The sequence below is a fragment of the Hemicordylus capensis genome, chromosome 15 (genome assembly GCF_027244095.1).
Source record: "Hemicordylus capensis ecotype Gifberg chromosome 15, rHemCap1.1.pri, whole genome shotgun sequence".
NCBI lineage: Eukaryota > Metazoa > Chordata > Lepidosauria > Squamata > Cordylidae > Hemicordylus > Hemicordylus capensis.
Genome location: NC_069671.1, coordinates 9071515 through 9090126, shown reverse-complemented (window position 1 = coordinate 9090126; position 18612 = coordinate 9071515). Strand labels below are relative to the sequence as shown.

General features: G+C 46.5%; 1 protein-coding gene across 6 annotated transcripts in view; it reads left to right on the top strand.

The window, feature by feature from the left end:
• The window catches only part of SFSWAP (splicing factor SWAP), a 113650-nt gene that overhangs the window by 54499 nt on the left and 40539 nt on the right, over positions 1-18612 (top strand). For 5 of the 6 annotated variants that reach the window (XM_053279756.1, XM_053279758.1, XM_053279761.1 and 2 more), the window contains 3 exons: positions 662-833; positions 7424-7660; positions 15883-16073. In XM_053279756.1, the coding sequence (XP_053135731.1) occupies positions 662-833; positions 7424-7660; positions 15883-16073 (600 nt within the window). The remainder of the gene's footprint in view (positions 1-661; positions 834-7423; positions 7661-15882; positions 16074-18612) is intronic. The other variant, XM_053279757.1, reaches the window with a different exon arrangement.

Here is an 18612-nt window from a genome sequence, read left to right as displayed (position 1 = left end):
GTGAGGAGGGAGGGTGAGTGCTTTGGGAAGCTGCCCTGGTGAGCAGCTATTAAAGTAACTTCATGTGCTCGCTCGCTCTCTGTCCATTGCTTCCATCAGGAAACCAAAGAAAAGCAAAGTAACATCTCTGATCTTATCACTGCATGCAGGAATACAGGGTTATAGTCCATACTGGCCTGGACTCAGTGTTGCTTGTAATGGAATCCCCGATGTGGACTACAACTCCCAGCATCCCCAGCCAAAGGCCACTGTGACTGGGGATGCTGAGAGTTCTCATCCACACCACCTGGGATTCCTTGGTACGGACTCGTTTTGTCTCATATTCAAGACCAGGGCTATAATCCGGGTCCGTATTTCGAGGCAGACTGACATCAAAACAAGTTGTGCTGGTGAGAACTAACCTGCCCACTTTCCTTTCACTCTCCCTCAGCGGGACTAAAATTGAGCCAAGTGGGTTAGGGAGTCCACAAGTGAGCCCGCTTGCGCCCCAAACATCTGTGCTTCCGCCATCTTGAATTTTTGGTGGATGACATCATCACAAAGTATGCCATGGAGGCAACCCTTGCTGTCCCTACAGCTGTAGCAAATCTGGTTCAGATCAGTTAGGCAGTTAGGGTTGCGAAGGGACCCGTTGTTTACCGTTTTGTGTTTGCTTTATAAGCAGGTGGCATCTTTACCAGAGGACGTCCCTGCCGATTCTGCCAACACGGCGCCCGGAGAAGCTCAGTTTCCCTCAGACCCCCCAGCTGAAGACCCAGAGTCTGCTGATCAAGGAGGCGCCAAGAAGGACCCGAACGTTATCAGATTCGCCAGCGACGGCAAACTGATGAAAGGTATGTCAGCGTCAACTTACAAAGCCCCAGGCTTTGGAACTCGGTCTCTGTAGGGTGTTCTTTCCCCTCTCCGAAACCCAAAAGCGGTAATTAGCAAGAAAGGGTCTTTGAATACTTGAACTCATCTGAAGGAGAGAGGAAAAACCTCTCAACCAAATAATTAGATTTTTTTTCCTCCATACTTCCTCCGGTCAGATTTCTGTGGCCTTCTCTGGAGTTTTCAAACTCTGGGGGTTAATGCATACTGTACAGCAAATTGGAAGAAGTTGGGCATATGTTGGAGTAGTCAAGGAGAAAAGAGATGGTAGCGATCCTGGCTTCCCTCCCTACCCCCCAATTGCTCACCTAGAGACAGACCCCTTATAAGATTTTAGGGATGAGTTGGTCTTCCTATCTTCTGACACCGGAGCACAATGGAGGCGGGAAACATGGACAATTAGTTGCTTCACTGGTCCATAAATTTCTTTAATAGTATGCGTCCTCCATCCTTGGGCATCATGATCCCTTGCGTATTACTCAGAAGGACATTTCAGAGGGACTGACTCCAGGAATGTGAGCATAAGATTGCAGCTTTGACGGACACAAGAGGGTTCCAAGTTCCCTCTTGCTGCTTTGCTAGGCAAGGAAAGAGCTGGTCTTGTGGGAGCAAGCATGAATTCTCCCCTTTGCTAAGCAGGGTCCACCCTGGTTTGCATTTGAATGGGAGACTGCATGTGCAAGCACTGTAAGATATTTCCTTTTGGGGATGGGGCCACTCTGGGAAGATAAAATCGATAGATAAAATGTTCTGCGCTCCTGGTCCTAAGAAACTATACGTTTCAGAGGATTTTTCACAGCAGGCAACAATGAGGCTATAAGAAATTTGTGTGGGGCACCTTTTGCTGACGGTTTTTAATCTGGGAAAATCTGCTGCCAGACCATAGCTGTGTGAAATTGGAAGGATTTTTTTTCCCCTGAACTGTTGAAGGAATGGTTCAGTTTTCGTTACTGAGTTGCTTCGAGACAAGCTGTGAAACATTGCACGTGGGTGAGGGTGCACGTTGGGCTCCACACTCCTCCTTGCTGCGGCACGGAAATGTCATTAATTTCCCAAAGTAGTTAAATGTTTGTATAAATCGAAAGAAGTCTTCAAGTTCTGCTGTGCGGGACGGCCAGATCCCCTGGTGGGCAAGAAATCAGATGTAGAGGGAAAGGTGAAAAAGGTTCCCAGTTCTTTATGTAAATTGCAGCTTGGCTCAGAGTGGTCCATGTCGAGGCTTCGTTTGAAAAGGTCATTTTGAAAAGACAGAAATTAGCAAAGTGGAAAAATGGAACAATTTCAGCTGTAGCCCTAACGAAGGGAGGTGGGTGGGGTGGGAATTGGGATTCTGGGGTTTTGGGATTCAGCGGCTCTAGGGATTATATTGGAGGCGGGCTGGTTAATTTTCATCCAGTGGACTCTTAGATGTGGAACTGGAAGGCCTGCATGGAAATTACCCTTTACTCCAAGCATGAATATTTTCCTCCCCCTCAATTCAGAAAAGTGCATATCGGATAAGTTCATTCCAAGCATCAAAGGAGCTCTTCCAGTTTTTGGAGCATTGTGCCATACCATTCAAGAAGCAAAAAATGTAGGGATGCACAAAGCTGCCTTCTACCAAGTCATCCTGTTGGTCCACCTCGCTCAGTATCATCTACACTGACTAGCAGCAGCTCTCCAAAGCCCTACCTGGAGATGCTGCCAGGGCCTGAACCTGGGACCTTCTGCATGCAAAGCCAGTGTGCTACCACTAAGCTACGGCCCATCCCCAAAGGGATATCTTACCGCAGACGGTGCTCCCACAACCCTCCATAGCAGCTACTACTTAGCAGTAGTTACTATCTCAAGACCGGCTCTCCCCCCCGCCCCCAACTGTTTTACTTCTGCCCCACTCGCCTTCCAAAGAGCTGGGAACAGCTCAGATACGGCTGGTTCCGAGGTAATCTCCCATCGATGCGGTTTCCAGGCCAGACCTACTTTTCTCTTTGGCGTTCTGGAACTTCTGGACCTATCCCATCACCTTCTGCCGTGGCTCCCAATTAGTTAAAGTGAAGAGTAAAGCTCCCTGGAGAGTTTGTTTCTTTATTTGTTAAATTTATATACCGCCTTTCATTAAAACAATCCCAAGGCAGTTTACAGCAAAATTTAAAAAACAAGATTGTAAAAAAGACACAATGAAAATATTAAGCTAAAAATATAAAACAAATCTGATTCAGAATTAAAAAAGCATAAATGCAATACAGAGTACAAAGAGCAGCAGCAGAGACAATCATATGAACGCCTGGGTAAAAAGCCACAATTTAACATGCTTTCTAAAACCTGTGATGGAGACCGAGGAGCGAATAGCCACTGGGAGAGCATTCCAGAGTCTGGGGGCAGCAACAGAGAAGGCCCTGTCCCGCGTGCACGACAACCAAGCCTCCCTTATTGTCGGCACCCGGAGCAGAGCCCCCTGAGATGATCTCGTCAAGCGGGCAGCAACCCTTGGGAGCAGGCGGTCCCTCAGGTATCCCGGGCCCAAAACGTTATTATTATTTATTTTTATTTATTTATTCGATTTCTATACGGCCCTTTCAAAAATGGCTCAGGGTGGTTTATACAGAGGGGTAATAAATAAATAAGATGGATCCCTGTCCCCAAAGGGCTCGCAATCTAAAAAATAAACATGAGAGAGACACCAGCAACAGTCACTGGAGGTACTGTGCTGGGGGTGAATAGGGCCAGTTACTTTCCCCCTGCTAAATAAAAAGAATCACCACGTTAAAAGGTGCCTCTTTACCAAGTTAGCAGGGGTTAGCAGAGTTGTCCCGAGGGTGAGCAAGATGAAAACTTTCAAACAGTGGCCCGTTCAAAGCATGATATTAATGGTCAGCAGAAGTAGCAGTGATACTGCCAGACAGTTAAGCTTTCTGCAGAGTTTCTCTTCTAAACATATTTTGCCAGTCCATCATTCTTTTGTCCAGAACATGAAGGCAGGCAGGCTAAATTTGGCCGGGGCTCAAAGCACATATACTTATAAGGAAGCTTCAGGTGCTTAAAATGTATACAAGGGCTGAGAGTTGTTATTTTAGGAAAATGGCTATAACAGATCTGCAGCCATAACAGGAGTAGGAAATTTTCTAACTTTATTGTTGGAATGGCAGGTCAGTAATTGACTGGGAGGAAGAGAGGCCAAGCCAGAGAACCCACCCAGCATAAAATCCAAACATGCTGATATATCTTGTGATTGTAAATCATACATTCTGAGCTTTTTGAACAAGCCCCTAAGGAATAGGTGAAGAAAAACGAGAAACACTAAATACAGTTGCAAATGAAAAGTCAAAAGTCCCACGGTTCTGTAAACTTATTTATTTGAGCCCAACTTGTGTTGGCTGAAGCCTTCTTCAGGGACTCACATTAGTCAGATAACAGCAAATGCGCTCCATCAAATTTGGTAGTCCAAGATATTCTTTCCTGTTTTTGCAGAAAGGTTTTTTAAAACAGGATTACATTGCCAAAGGAATAGGCACCAGAAGACGAGAGCTGATCTTATGGTAGCAAGCATGAATTGTCCCCTTGGCTAAGCAGGGCCTGCCCTGGGTTGCATTTAAATGGGAGACTACATGTATGAGCACTGGAAGAGATTCCCCTTCGGGACCGGGCCTCTCTGGAACGAGCAGCTCCTTGCTTGCATGCAGAAGGTTGCAGCTTCCCTCCCTGGCAGCATCTCCAAGATAGTGCTGGGAGAGACTCCTGCCTGTAACCTTGGAGAAGCCTCTGCCAGTCTGGGTAAACAATACTGAGCTGGAGGGATCAATAGTCTGACTTGGTAGAAGGCAGCTTCCTATGTTCCCATGTTCCTAGTTTTCATATATAGATTGTCTTCATTCTGCTGAACGAGAGATCTTTAAAGTGAGCCGTATGGTAATCATAAGCCTGGGTACTGCAGCTGTGGAAGACCTCACAGGGTAGAATTCTCTAGCGCCACATGCGCCCTGACCACATCGTGCTCCCAGCACGATGTGGTTGATTTGGCAGTTAGAGCGTCGACTCCACTCGGTGCTTTCTGACCGCTTCAGCTTTGCTTGCCTCCTTTGTTGTGGTGCTGCTTGCCTGTGGGGGTCGAGAGCCGGTCTTGCAGGCGCTAGAATGAATAGTGCCCTTTGCGGAATCTTCAGGGTTCACTTTGATTTGCATTGGGATGACTGATGTCTTGGGAGCACTGTCTGCTGTAAGAGAGGGGCTGGGCTATAGCTAAGTGGCATAGTATCTGCTTGCATGCAGAGGGTCCCAGGTTCAGTTCCGGCCAGCATCTCCAGGGTGGGGCTGAGAGACTCCTGCCTGCAACCTTGGAGAGCTGCTGCCAGTCATAGGAACATAGGAAGCTGAAGAGAGCTGGTCTGGTGGTAGCAAGCATGCTAAGCAGGGTCTGCCCTGGTTGCTTATGAAAGGGAGACTAGAAGTGTGAGCACAGTCAGATATTCCCAGAGCCGCTCTGGGAAGAGCATCTAGGTTCCAAGTTCCCTCCCTGGCAGCATCTCCAAGACTGGGCTGAGAGAGACTCCTGCCTGCAACCTTGGAGAAGCCGCTGCCAGACTGTGTAGAAAATCCTGAGCTAGATGGGCCAATGGTCTGACCCTGTGTAAGGCAGCTAGAAGAACGAATGGCCTGCGTGCTATAAGGCAGCTTCCTTTGTTCCTGTGCTGCTTGGCTTACTGTGATTTTTTTGTGCTGTTGTAAATGTTCCCTCTACCACCACCACCCCACACCAGTACTCTACATAAAATTGCTGTACTGTTCTGCTCTGTGGGCTGAGTCTTCCAGCCTTGATGTCTCAATGGCTTTAGTAATACACATCCAAAATCTTCAGGTCGGAATTCTCTTAATCGGAAGAACAAGATTGGGATGTCCCGTCCCTTCCCACCCCCCATCTTCTAAATTATAATTGAATGTTTCCCTAGGAGGGATTTACAGAATGTGCAGAGATCCCTCAGGGGGCCGTTTGTCTTCTGCTGTTTTTAAGGAACCATCAAAGCTTAGAGGAGGGAGAGGTGTTGATACCGATCCGTGTGTAGCTTGCTCTTCTGCCTTTTTAACAGAATACCACTTTACTAAGTTTAAACTGTCCCTTTTGAAAAGATGTGTAATTGTAACTCGAACACTCTGCAGAAGATGAGGGTGAAACTGCAGCGAATCTATATTTTCATTTTTCTCTCCAAAGACCAGAGTGGAGTGAAAAGCCTTTCTTATTCTTCTGCAGTAATTTTTTCTCCTACCTTGTTAACATGTTTTAGTTTTAAGAGAATGATGGAAACAGGCAACGGAATCATACTACTTTTTATTTATGCATATATGTATATAAATATTTATTACCTGCTTGCAGCAGCAAGGATCTGCAAGGCATAATCCATATGTAAGCAGCAACAAGACAGGATAGCTACAACACAGCGCAACGACAAAGAATAAGCATAGCACAGATTACATAGGGAGTGGCTTTTATTGAGTCAGATCATTGGACCATCTAGCTGGGTACTGTCTACACAGACTGGCAGCAGTTTTTCAGGGTTTCAGGCACGGGTCTTTCGCAGCCCTACCTGGAGATGCTACCACGGATTGAACCTGAGACCTTCTGCATGCAAAGCAGATGCTCAGCTATTGAGTTAAGGCCCCATCTCCAACAGAAGGATGTTGCCTTATGCTGAGTCAGACCCCCTTGGTCCATCTAGCTCAGTATTGCTGTCACTGGCTGGCAGCAGCTCTCCAAAGTTACAGGCAGGAGTTTCTCTCAGCCCTACCTGGAGATGCTGGCAGGGATGGAAGCTGGGACCTTCTGCACCCAAAGTGGATGAGCTATGTTCGGGAAGAGAAGACACTGCCCATGCAAACAGGACACACACACACACAATCACACAACCTCTTGCTGCTACGTAAGAAGCTGCTTCATACTGAGTCAGACCCTTGGTCCATCTAGTTCAGTGTTGCTGTCACTGACTGGCAGTGGATCTCCAAGACTTCAAGCCAGAGTCTGTCCCAGCCCTACCTGGAGTTGCTGGCGTTCAAACCTTGGGGACCTCTGCATGCAAAGCAGATGCTCATCTACTGGGCTGCGGTCCTTCCCCAGCAGAGCAACCCGTTGCCATTTGCCTCAAACGCTCTTTAAAAAAGGAGTCCTTTTGTTTATCACCTGAAGGCAATCCATGATGGGGCAAACAAATCTCCCTCAAAAGGAGATTCCTTAATGTGATAATTTTATTATACAGGTCGCACTTCTGCCCCACACCCCCTGGCCCAAGACGTTAACCTTGCACTGCTCTGTAAAAATTGCCTACTTTATTTGCAGCGGGGAGAGCAACTGGCCCTGTCCATCCCTAGCACAGCATCTCTCCAGTGGCTGTTGCTGAAGTTGGTCTTATATTTCGTGTTTTTTTAGATGATGAGTCCTTTGGGGACAGGGAGCCATTTTATTTCTTTTTATTTATTTATTTCTATGTAAACCGCTTTGGGAGCTTGGGTTGAAAAGCAGTGTATAAATATGCATCGCCGTTTATCCGTACTCAGCAAAACGGTTGGTTCCCCCTTATTCTTTCCACAGCGTCGTTTGCCCCCATCAGCTTTGCGATCCGAGCCAAGGAGAACGACATGCTTCCCTTGGAGAAAAACCGCGTGAAACTCGACGACGACAGCGACGAGGAAGGGGAAGAGGGCAAGGAAGGCCAGGAGAGCGCCAGTGGGGCTGCCAGCAGCAGCAGCACGGCCTTTGCCGCCTCCAGCAGCGCCGCTGAAGAGAAGAAGCCCCAGCTGACGCAGGAGGAGCTGGAGGCCAAGCAAGGTGAGAGATGCCCTGGGGGAGGCGAAACCCCTGACGCTTGGGAACTGGGGAGTCAGCGAACCAGTTGCTTGGAAGCTGGCTGTGTTTTGAGTCCCGCGAGAGCATCCTCCGAAGCCGTCTTCAGGCCTTACATTGTACCTTCGGCCAGATCTCTGCATTGATTGATTGATTGTTCAATGCATATATCACTCGTCAGTAAAATAATCTCAAAGCGGTTGACGATAGAATTAAAACCATGCACAATTAAAGTATAAAGGGTCAGGTGAATAACAATCTTCTATATATATAGTTCACTAAGACGTACCCATGAGTAATCCCGTGCGTGGCAGCTCTCCCGAGAGTTCTCAAGTGAGCTGCCGGGAGTGGGGGAGAAAGCAGCAGCAGCCCCCGAGAATGGGGGAGAAAGCAGCACCAGGCAAGGGGAGGAGGTGGGGGAAAAAAGAGCCCACTCGAGGTGCAGATGCTCTGCGCCCGGGCCAGCTAGTAATACATAAAACACAAAGCAGCAACCGTAAAGGCAATACTTTCGTTCAGAAGCCTGGGTGAAGAGCCACGTCTTTACTTTCCCCCCTAAAAACTGTCAATAAGACCGAGGGGCAGAAGCCAGCAGGGATAGCCTTCCAAAGCCTGGGGGCCATTGCTGAGGAGGCCCTGTCCCGTGTGCTCGGCAACCGAGCCTCTCTCACCATTGGCACGCGGAGCAGAGCCCCCTCCGATGATCTTGTCAAGCTCAAATGCCTATACGTACGTTGCCTCCGCTCGCTGGACATGTTGCTGCCATACATAGTATAGAATACAATATGGTAGGAGAATTAACACCGTTCTGTATTAATTTTTAATTTTTGCTGTCCTGCCACCTTTTTTTGCTGTCCTGCCACCTTTATACTCAGTGTCATTCTGATATTAGTGCTGTCCTGCCACCTTTATACTCAGTGTCATTCTGATATTAGTGTTGATTAACTTTTATATATCGTTTTATGTTCATAGTTTTAACTTCTAGCTTCTGCTTACTATGCTAAGTAATTTTATAGAGACTCTATTATTCTGTAGGAGTAGATTGTTTGAGCTGTTTTTGTCTATTTTGCTGTTCTGCTGGTCAAAGACCAGAATAAAGCCTAGGCTATGGTATCGTCAAGCGGGCAGAAAGCCTTGGGAGCAGGTGGTACTTCAGATATCCAGGGCCTAAACTGTTAAGGGCTTTAAAGGTCAAAAGCCAGTGTGGTGTAGTGGTTAGAGTGCTGGACTAGGACCGAGGAGACCCGAGTTCAAATCCTCATTCAGCCAAGAGACTTGTTGGGTGACTCTGGGCCAGTCACTTCTCTCTCAGCCTAACCTACTTCACAGGGTTGTTGTGAGAAGAAACTCAAGTATGTAGTACACCGCTCTGGGCTCCTTGGAGGAAGAGCGGGATATAAATGTAAAATAATAATAATAACCACCACCACCATCAGCCAATTACAAAAAGCAACTTTACTGGGAACAGCCTATATTCTGCGATGATATCTATAACAATTGACAATAAAATTCAGCCATCCCAGGTCCTTGGGAAGGACTCGATGTCTGGATAAAACAAACCAGTCAATAACACCTGTCTGACTGTGTAAATAAATAAATAATAATAACCAGCACCTTGAATTGGACCCGAAAACAAATTGGTAGCCAGTGCAGCTTTCAGAATGGGTGTAATGTGATCCCAGCCGGCAGCTCCAGATAAAATCCTAGCTGCCGCATTTTGCGTTAGCTGCAGTTTCTGAATATTCCTCAAGGGCAGCCCCATGTAGAGCACGCTACAGTAATCGCGCGGCGACGTGACTCGGGCGTGGATAACTGTCGTCAGATCTGCCTGAGAAAGGTGCGCTAGCCGAAGCCATGCAAAAGCATCTCTGGCCACCCTCTCCACCTGAGCTTCCAAAAGCAGAGACGGGTCCAGCATTACTCCAAACTGCACATGTGTTCTTTCAAGGGGAGTGCAACCCCATCCAGAACCGGTCAGATCCCTTCATCCTGATTGGCTCTCCTATTAACCAACAGCGCCTCTGCCTTATCTGGATTCCATCTCAGTACACATTGTGTGGATGACTGTGCCTGCGTTCATTTTAAAGGTGAATCTGTGTGTAAAGTAAAGTGTGCCGTCAAGTCAGTGTCGACTCCTGGCGCCCACAGAGCCCTGTGGTTTTCTTTGGTAGAATACAGGATGGGTTGACCATTGCCTCCTCCCACACAGTACGAGATGATGCCTTTCAGCATCTTCCTATATCGCTGCTGCCCGATACAGTACCAGCGGGGATTCGAACCGGCATCCTTCTGCATGTTAGTCAAGCATTTTCCCACTGCGCCACCTGTGTGTAGTCTCCCTGAAATGCCAAATATAGTTGAGGAGTATAGCACTGTGCCTGCACGCAACAGACCCCATCTGTACTTGTGTCCACTTTGCATGGCTAGTACTAGTGTTGAACATAACATGTGCATAGGGCCCAAGCAGTCCTTGATGAGTGTTCTTTGGAGATAGGAGCCTGCCCCAAAATTTTAGGGTTGTCCGTTTCAGCCCGGCAATGGACACTTGGCAAAATTACCAGACTTCGTGACGGATCTTGTGGAAGGGGAGGGTAAATGGATTTATAGGTAACATAATTAGAACAGAAACAGGACTGTCTGGAACAAATAGAACATCCTTGCTGGATCAGGCCCAAGGCCCATCTAGTTCAGCATCCTGTTTCTCAAGGTGGCCCACCAGATGCCTCTGAGAAGCCCACAGGCAAGAGGTGAGGACATGCCCTCTCTCCTGCTGTTGCTCCCCTGTGACTGGCATCGAGAGGCATCTTGCCACTGAGGCTGGAGGTGGCCCACAGCCACCAGACTAGTAGCCATTGATAGACCTGTCCTCCCATGAATCTGTCTAAGCCCCTTTTAAAGCCATCCAAGCTGGTGGCCATCACCACATCCCATGACAAAGGATTCGACAGATTGATTATGTGTGGGGAAAAATACTTGCTTTTGTTGGTCCTGAATTTCCTTAAATTTAGATTTTATTAAATACCCTACCTCTGGATAGCTTAGCCTAGGCACCGTGGGTAAATTTCTCGGCATCGTGTCTCCTTGTGGTCAATTCTCATGGTTAACTGAAAGGCAATGTAGGTAGGAAAGAAAAGGTTCATTATATCTTATTGATACTGCAGCTTTACTTACCTTGAACTCAAGGATGTTTGTACAACCGTTCTTATTCCCTGTGATCAATACGAAGTAAATTACTACCTCTACTCCCGGGTGAATAAATTGCCCGCGGTTCACAAATGAGTCATAATCATTTGGAGGTTTTGTTGGGCACTGTGAGGAACCAAAGTGCAATGTTGTGTAAGAGAGCTTTGCTCCCTGTAGCGATGTGTTCACGGGCACTTGAAGAATCCATCGTTATTCAGGGGTGGGGCTTTAGCTCAGTGACAGAGCATCAGCTTTGCACGCAGAAGGGTCCCACGTTCAATCCCGGGCAGCATCTGGGCTAGGAAATGTGGTCTGGTGGTAGCAAGCATGACTTGTCCCCTTTGCTAAGCAGGGTCTGCCCTGGTTTGCATTTGAATGGGAGATTACAGGTGTGAGCACCATAAGATCGGGGATGGGGCCGCTCCAGGAAGAGCACCTGTATGCTTGCATGGAGAAGGTTCCAAGTTCCCTCTCCGGCATCTCCAGACAGGGCTGAGAGTGACTCCTGCCTGCAACCTTGGAGAAGCAGCTGCCAGTCTGTTTAGACAATACTGAGGGGGGCCCTACCTCAAGCTGGTTAGGGTTCAGAAGAAGAGCTGATCTTGTGGTAGCAGGCATGAATTGTCCCCTTTACTAAGCAGGGTCCACCCTGGTTTGTATTTGATTGGGAGACTACTTGTGTGAGCACTGTAAGATATTCCCCTCAGGGGATGGGGTCACTCTGGGAAGAGCATCTGCATGCTGGCATGCACAAGGTTCCAAATCCCCTCCCTGGCATCTCCAAGACAGGGCTGAGAGAGATTCCTGCCTGCAACCTTTATTTTTTATTTATTCCATTTATATACCACCCCATCCAAATGGCTCAACAACAAAAACAAAACCTGCAAAGCGGTCATTTTAAAAGCAATCAATACAAACAGATCTTCAAAACAGTTTAAAACCAATAACAATTAAAACAGGTTTAAGGCAGATTTTGGCGAAGCCCCTTCCAGTCTGTGCTAGATCTGTGCTAGTGGTCTGGCCTGGTCTATGGCAGCTTCCTAGTTCCTGACTTCTCTCTCAGTTGGGTTTTTCTTCCTAAACCATTAACAAAGATGCTGATCGTCAAAGCAGTTTGGCTCTGGTCTTCGTTGTGTGTCTGATGTTTGTGCCAACGAAGCACTTTGAGAATTGGTCCGTTTGCCCCTACGCAACAATCTGATCTGTATGGTGTTGCTATCTTCTTATAATTAACAAATGGAATTTTAATTGCCACTTCAGTGCTGGAATATTAGCTGTTAGGAAACGCATTTACCACCACTTTGGCCCTGGATCTTAAGGGAGGCCGTCTTAATATAGCTGCCGCTGCACGTTTCCGAAGATGCAGACTTCAAATTCAGAGTCTTGAAATAGTTTGAGGAAGTTGTAATGCATGCCAGTCCGTGGGGAGGCCTGTTAGTAAGGCAGACGTGCATTGAGGAGTCTGAGGTTTGGACCCAGGCCTCTACAAATCCACTTGCCAGCTCGCCAGTGACGAGTACCGCAGCCCTCTGGCGAGCAGGACACCCAGCACCACCCAGATCTCCCCGCCAGAGGTCTCATTTCTACTGCCATTTCAGAGAAGGGATCCTTCCTGAGCTCCCAGAAAGGGCTCCCCCTGTTCCTTCCCATCTCCATCTTCCAGGGCAAATGACAGAAGATCTGCTTCACTCCTAAGCCCTCTGCCTGTGTGCCGGAAGAGGATCTGAGGGAAGAGAGGGGATTGGTGGCAACTGGGCAGCAATAATGGCTGCCCAGTGAACAAAAACTAAAGTCGACGGAACCCTGTTTAAACAGGAAATCTTGGAGTCTGATGATTGGACCTAGCTGAGTGAGCTATTTGGGGCTACTCTGTGCTGTAGTGTACATTGTTACACAACAGCTATGCTCACATTTTATTTTTTAAGATCAACATTTAGTATAGAGGGCCATCACAGCTCAGTTCCTGGTCTTCACAGCATATGCAGAAGGAGGCAGGTCTCTGCCCCATGGAGCTTACATTAGGTTAGCTTTCTATTTTAGTATGCAGCAGGGATGTCCAAGCTCACCCCTCCTGCAGATGTTGGCCTACAATTCCCATCAGCCCTGGCTATTGGCCACTGTGGCTGAGGATGATGGGAGTTGTAGTTCAACCCCTGGCATAAAGTCTCTTTGAATTTTATTGGCTATTGTGATGTTACCCTCTGAGCTTTTGATGTTTAATTTGCTCAAATGAATGAGGCAGCCAGGCAAAAGACAGTTACTCTTTTGTCAGTGAATTTCTGAAACCTTTGTTGACTTGAATGGGGTGTGTGTGTGTGTGTGTGTGTTTCTATCAAATATGAGAATTTAATTGAATGAAGAATTCATATTCTATTATGTGGAGAATATGTTTTCTTTCAGTACCTGTGCATAGGCTGCTCTGTTAAATTCAAACAAAGCCATTTCCAAATAGAATTATGTATGAAAAAAAATCTCCTACAGGAAATATCTTTCGGAGTGTCAGGTTCCGGAAGCTCTTGGCTAACTCTGAATTTATTATTCAACATTTGCTTGTAAAGGAAAACCTGCTGAAGATCAAATCCCAGGGGGAGTTTTTATTTCATTCTGAAAACACGTCTAATTTTTACAAACACATTTGCTATACTGATATAATGTAACACTTACACTTTTTTTGCAAAGACAATTAACAGGAAATCTCTGTGTTGGTTATATGCTAAATCTTCATGTAAATTAAAGAGTTCCGAGGTTCCGCTTTTAAAAATGCCTATATTAAATGCATTTTAAATGTATGTCGTTAGCCTACAAAGCATGGAAGTTTGCCCAAAGTTGAAACAAGAAGATTAAACATAAGAGATTACAGCTGAGCATTATGAAATCAGAAGAAATCAGTATCTTGAATACCACAAAGCTTTAATAGTGAGCTTGAAGGAGCTTGTGTGCCTGAAGATTGTGATGACTGTTCCAAGGAAATTTTTCAAATGTCAGAGTTGCCATTTTGATTGCTTCGCCGTCAGTAATTCGGAACCCTCACTGCTAAAGTGCTTATTTCAGGAGGAAAAGAAAATCATTCTTTCTGGGCATCGAGTTGTGTTTGGAAGTAATGGGGAAATCATTTTCCCTGGGCCAAAAGCCCATTAGTAGAGCATCTTCGCTGCATGTAGAAGGTCCTAGGTTCACTCCCTGGCAGCATCTCCAGGTAGGGCTGGGAAAGACTCCTGCCTAAAACCTTGGAGAAGCTGCTGCCAGTCAGTGTAGATAATACTGAGCTGGATGGACCGTTGGTCTGACTCGTTTTAATGCAGCTTCCTATATAAGTTTTGATTCTTTCCCCAGGGGAAGGACCATAGCTAGTGATAGAGTATCAGCTTGGTAGAAGAGAAGTTGATTGGAATGTTGGTTATACTTGGTGGTGTTCATGCTTAAACTGTTTGATTAGTAGTATGTAAGTCTTATTTAGTCTTTCTTCCTTTCTCTGGTCTGTGATCGAAATAAAGGTTCTGCTTTGCATGTAGAAGGTCCGAAGTTGAGTACAATCTCCAGGTAGGGCTAGGGAAGGCTCCTGCCTGAAACTTTGGAGAGCTGCTGCCAGTCAGTGTAGGTGATACTGAGGTAGATTAACCAATGGCCTGACTCGGTATAAGGCAGCTTCCTATGTTTCTATGATTTCCTTCCCTTTTCTTTTAACAGCTCCTCCTATTGTATCCCTTGCATTTTCTCCTACATGGATGTACATACTTGACTTGAACTGTGTCGGCTTCTATGATTTTATTTATTTATTTATTCATTCATTCATTCAGTTTCTATACCACCTTTCCAAAAATGGCTCAGGGCGGTGTACACAGAGAAATAACAAATAAGATGGATCCCTGTCCTCAAAGGGTTCGCAATCTAGTTTCTGCCTACCAGTGATGGCCTCTTATTCAGCACTTAGATGTGAGTAGAGACCTGTTCGGTTTACTACTTGTGCTGCACCTAGAGTATATTATAGGCACTTGTATAAAATGTCCTCTTTATTTATGATTTATTTAATTATTTTTTAAAAAATTTATATACTGCCCAAAATTTGCATCTCTGGGTGGTTTACAATTGAAATCAATTTAAACATATCCTCTTTAAGGGATGTGTAGATGTGTGATTTCTAAAGACAGCCTGTCTAACCTGTACCATTCAGGAGGATAGCAAAGAAATCTTGTACTTTGTTCATGTACTTGATTGGAAGAAAATTTCCCGTGGCCCTCTCCCTCCCCAGCACAGCATCCCTCCAGTGGCTGTTGCTGGTGTCTCTCTTATGTTTCTTTTTTTAGATCCTGAGCCCTTTGGAGACAGGGATCCATTTTATTTATTTATGTACACTGATGTAAACCGCTTTGGGAACTTGAAAAGCGGTATGCAGGAGAACCTTGTTATTCGTGGGTCCAGCACCTAGGGTTCTGTGCATCTGCGTTCGGGTAATGGACACCCGACCTCGGTATTAGTGGGGGGAAATCTGCAGAAAAAAATCTGCATAAAAATCTACAGGAAAAAAGTCTGTAGAACCCACAATCTGTGGGTTGGGGGTGGGCAGAAATGGCCTCAGAGGTCATTTCTGGCTGCTATTTTGAGTTTGGAAGCCAATGGCTCTTTTTATTATTATTTCTTGTTTACACTGTCAGACACGTGTTATTGACTGGTTACATCAAGTTGTTGTTGTTGTTGTTGTTGTTGTTGTTGTTATTAAAAGGTGGGAAACCTATGACCTTTGGCTGATTTTCGGTGATTCTCTCCCCCCCCCATTTGGGGGGTGATTTTGGGTGGTGCTGGAACCCAACCCCGCAATGTATGTTCACTTTAATGCCCCATTATTCACGGATTCGCTACCCACCCCCCCACCCCCCGGAACAGAACCCCCACGAATAACGACGCCCTCCGGTCCAAATATTTGTCATATTGTCTATAAGTGGACAGTGCTAATTTGAGATCTTGGCAGGAAAGTGACTCGCTTACTATCCCTGTTTTTTCTTTTCTTCTTGTCGTCCCTTTCCTAGCCAAGCAGAAGCTAGAGGACAGGCTGGCAGCTGCAGCGAGGGAAAAGCTAGCCCAGGCCTCCAAGGAATCAAAGGAGAAGCAGCTCCAGGCGGAACGGAAAAGGAAAGCCGCCCTCTTCTTGCAGACCCTGAAGAATCCCTTGGCAGAAGCAGAGGTGGAGAAAATGGAGGAGAGTGTCTTTAATATAGAGGTGAGCAGAGGGGTAAGGCCATTTCATCCCTAATGGCTCCTGCTGCAAAGAACCCTACGGGGGTTGGCAGGGAAGCAGGTGCTGACCAAAATGCTGGTTTTTCTGGGATTTGGATGAGCTTCTTTCACCTCTCCTGGAGAAAAAGTAGGTTTGGAATTAATATCATTTCTCAGTCTGTTTTGTTCTGGGCTGCTGGAAAGAGGTGTTGGAGCAAATCTCTCTCTCGCTGAGCTTTCCTAATTGAGGCAAAATGTCACCGGTCAAAGTGGTGTGTGAGGTTTCGGCTAGACTGCACAACTTTGGCCCTCCAGCTCCTGTTGGACTGGCTTAGGGGACGGGCTGCAGCTCAAGTGATAGAGCGTCTGCTTTTCTTGCAGAAGGCCCCGGTTTCAATCCCTGGCACAGCATCTCCCGGTAGGACTGGGAAGGACTCCTGCCTCAAACACTCCCGGGAAAGTGCCACGGCCAGTCAGTGTAGACAATACTGAGCCAGATGGACTAAGGTTCTGACTCAGTATAAAGCAGCTTCCTGTGTTACCATCTCCCCCAGCCACAGTGGACAGTAGCCATGGATGATGGGAGTTGTAGTACGACAACTGGAGGGCCTGCATTGTGCAGCCCTGGTGGAGAATAAACCTAACAGACCTTGTGTTGGATTTTGAGGTTTTCAGCTTAGCCATTACTTGAGCCAGGCATATTTGAATCTAGCAGAGGCATCACTGGTTTCCTGTTGGTTCTTTTAAAATCATGTTGCATCTGGTGCGTTGATGGCTGGTTCACTTAGCCATGGCAACTTGAACATTCTTCTTTTTAATACATCTTTCTTTCTCCCTCCAAGGAACGTACATACGTGTGTGTGTGTTTGTGTGTTTAGATTGCAAGTCCTTTGCGGACAGAGATCCATCTTTATTTTTATTTCTCTATGTAAACTGCTTTGGGAACTTTTGTTGAAAAGCAATATATAAGTGTGTGTGTGTGTGTGTGTGTGTGTGTGTGTGTGTGTGTGTGTGTGTGTGTGTGTGTTTATAAAACGTTTATATCCTGCTCTTTCTCCAAGGAGCCCAGAGTGGTGTACATGGTTATGTTTATCCTCATAATAATGCTGTGAGGTAGGTTAGGCTGAGACCGGCCCAGAATCACCCATTGAGCTTCATGGCTGAAGGGGGATTTGAACTCGGGTCTTCCCGAGCCCTTTGAGGTAGGTCTTTCTGTGAACTTGATGGCCAAGTGGAGACTGGAACCCACATTTCCCCAGTCCAGATCTACACGCTAACTGCTGCATAAAGACATAAGACAAGATTGGTTCTGTGCAGTTGTCATGCTGCCCTATAAAAAGGAGGGTGCCTTAAACACAGCACTAAGTCCAAATAGCACTCTCTCCCCCTACCCTCGGCCAAGATCATTGGAGGGTACCAATAACTTATTTATGACGTGTTAACTGAATATTTTATGGGGATCTCTCTCAGAGCTACAAATGTTGAAAGACTTTCCAACCTCCAGCTCCTCCAGACTTCACTTAAATTCACTTTATTGGAGGTGAAGGCAGAATGCTGGCTAAAAGGGGACTTGTGCTAGTATTTCGGAACAAGGGTAAGAACACAACCAGCCCTGCGGCAGAGAGAGGCTTTGAGAATCTGGTGCGATTCCCCCGCTGGTTTCTCATCACTTCGTTTCAGGATGAGCCGTGCATTCAGGACAGATGTGAGCATCTGGTTTTTGTTTTATTAATCACGGCTTTTATCTGTCAGGCTGGCTTGTACAGGGAGTAGCCCTCCAGTACTGGAGACTGGTGGCAAGGGGAAGAGCTTTTAAAAGAGTTTCCAGTTTGCCAGGAGCAACCTCAGAAGCTCGATTCTGAAAGCAACAACTTCAGGAGAGTTGGGGTGCCAGCTGGCTGATGAAAGTGGGTGGCACGTGGCATCAAAATCATATTAAATCTGCAAGGAGCTAAAACTGTCCTGAGCTGGCTCTTTGGGACTTGATGGTGTTTTGAGAGAGCTGGGGGGGGGGGAGAGAGACTCCAGTGGCCCCCAAATTAGGGGTAAATAAGCAAATCGTTGCTCCAGAAATTCTGGTGCAAAGCTGCATTATAAGTCAAATTCACGGAGGACAGGTCTATCGATGGCTACTAGTCTGGTGGCTATAGGCCAACTCCAGTCTCAGAGGCCAGATGCATGCTCTCCCCTCTTGCCTGTGGGTTCCCCAGAGGCATCCGGCAGGCCACTGTGTGAAACAGGGTGCTGGACCAGATAGGCCTTGGGCCTGATCCAGCAGGGCTGTCCTTACGTCCTTATGCAATCTTCAAGAACCCAGTTACGAGCCGATTGTTTTCTGTATTCTCTATATCTCTCTTATATTGACGGAGAATTTGGAAATTACAGCTGTGGACATGAAAGCCATTGTGGCAATTTCCTCTTTTATCCTAAGCAATTTTGTGTATCAATGTAACCCGAGAAAATTAAGGGCAATTGTCTTCAATTGCTGAACATGATGATCAGGACTCCCGTACTGTGATTAAAACCCAGATCATTAAACAATT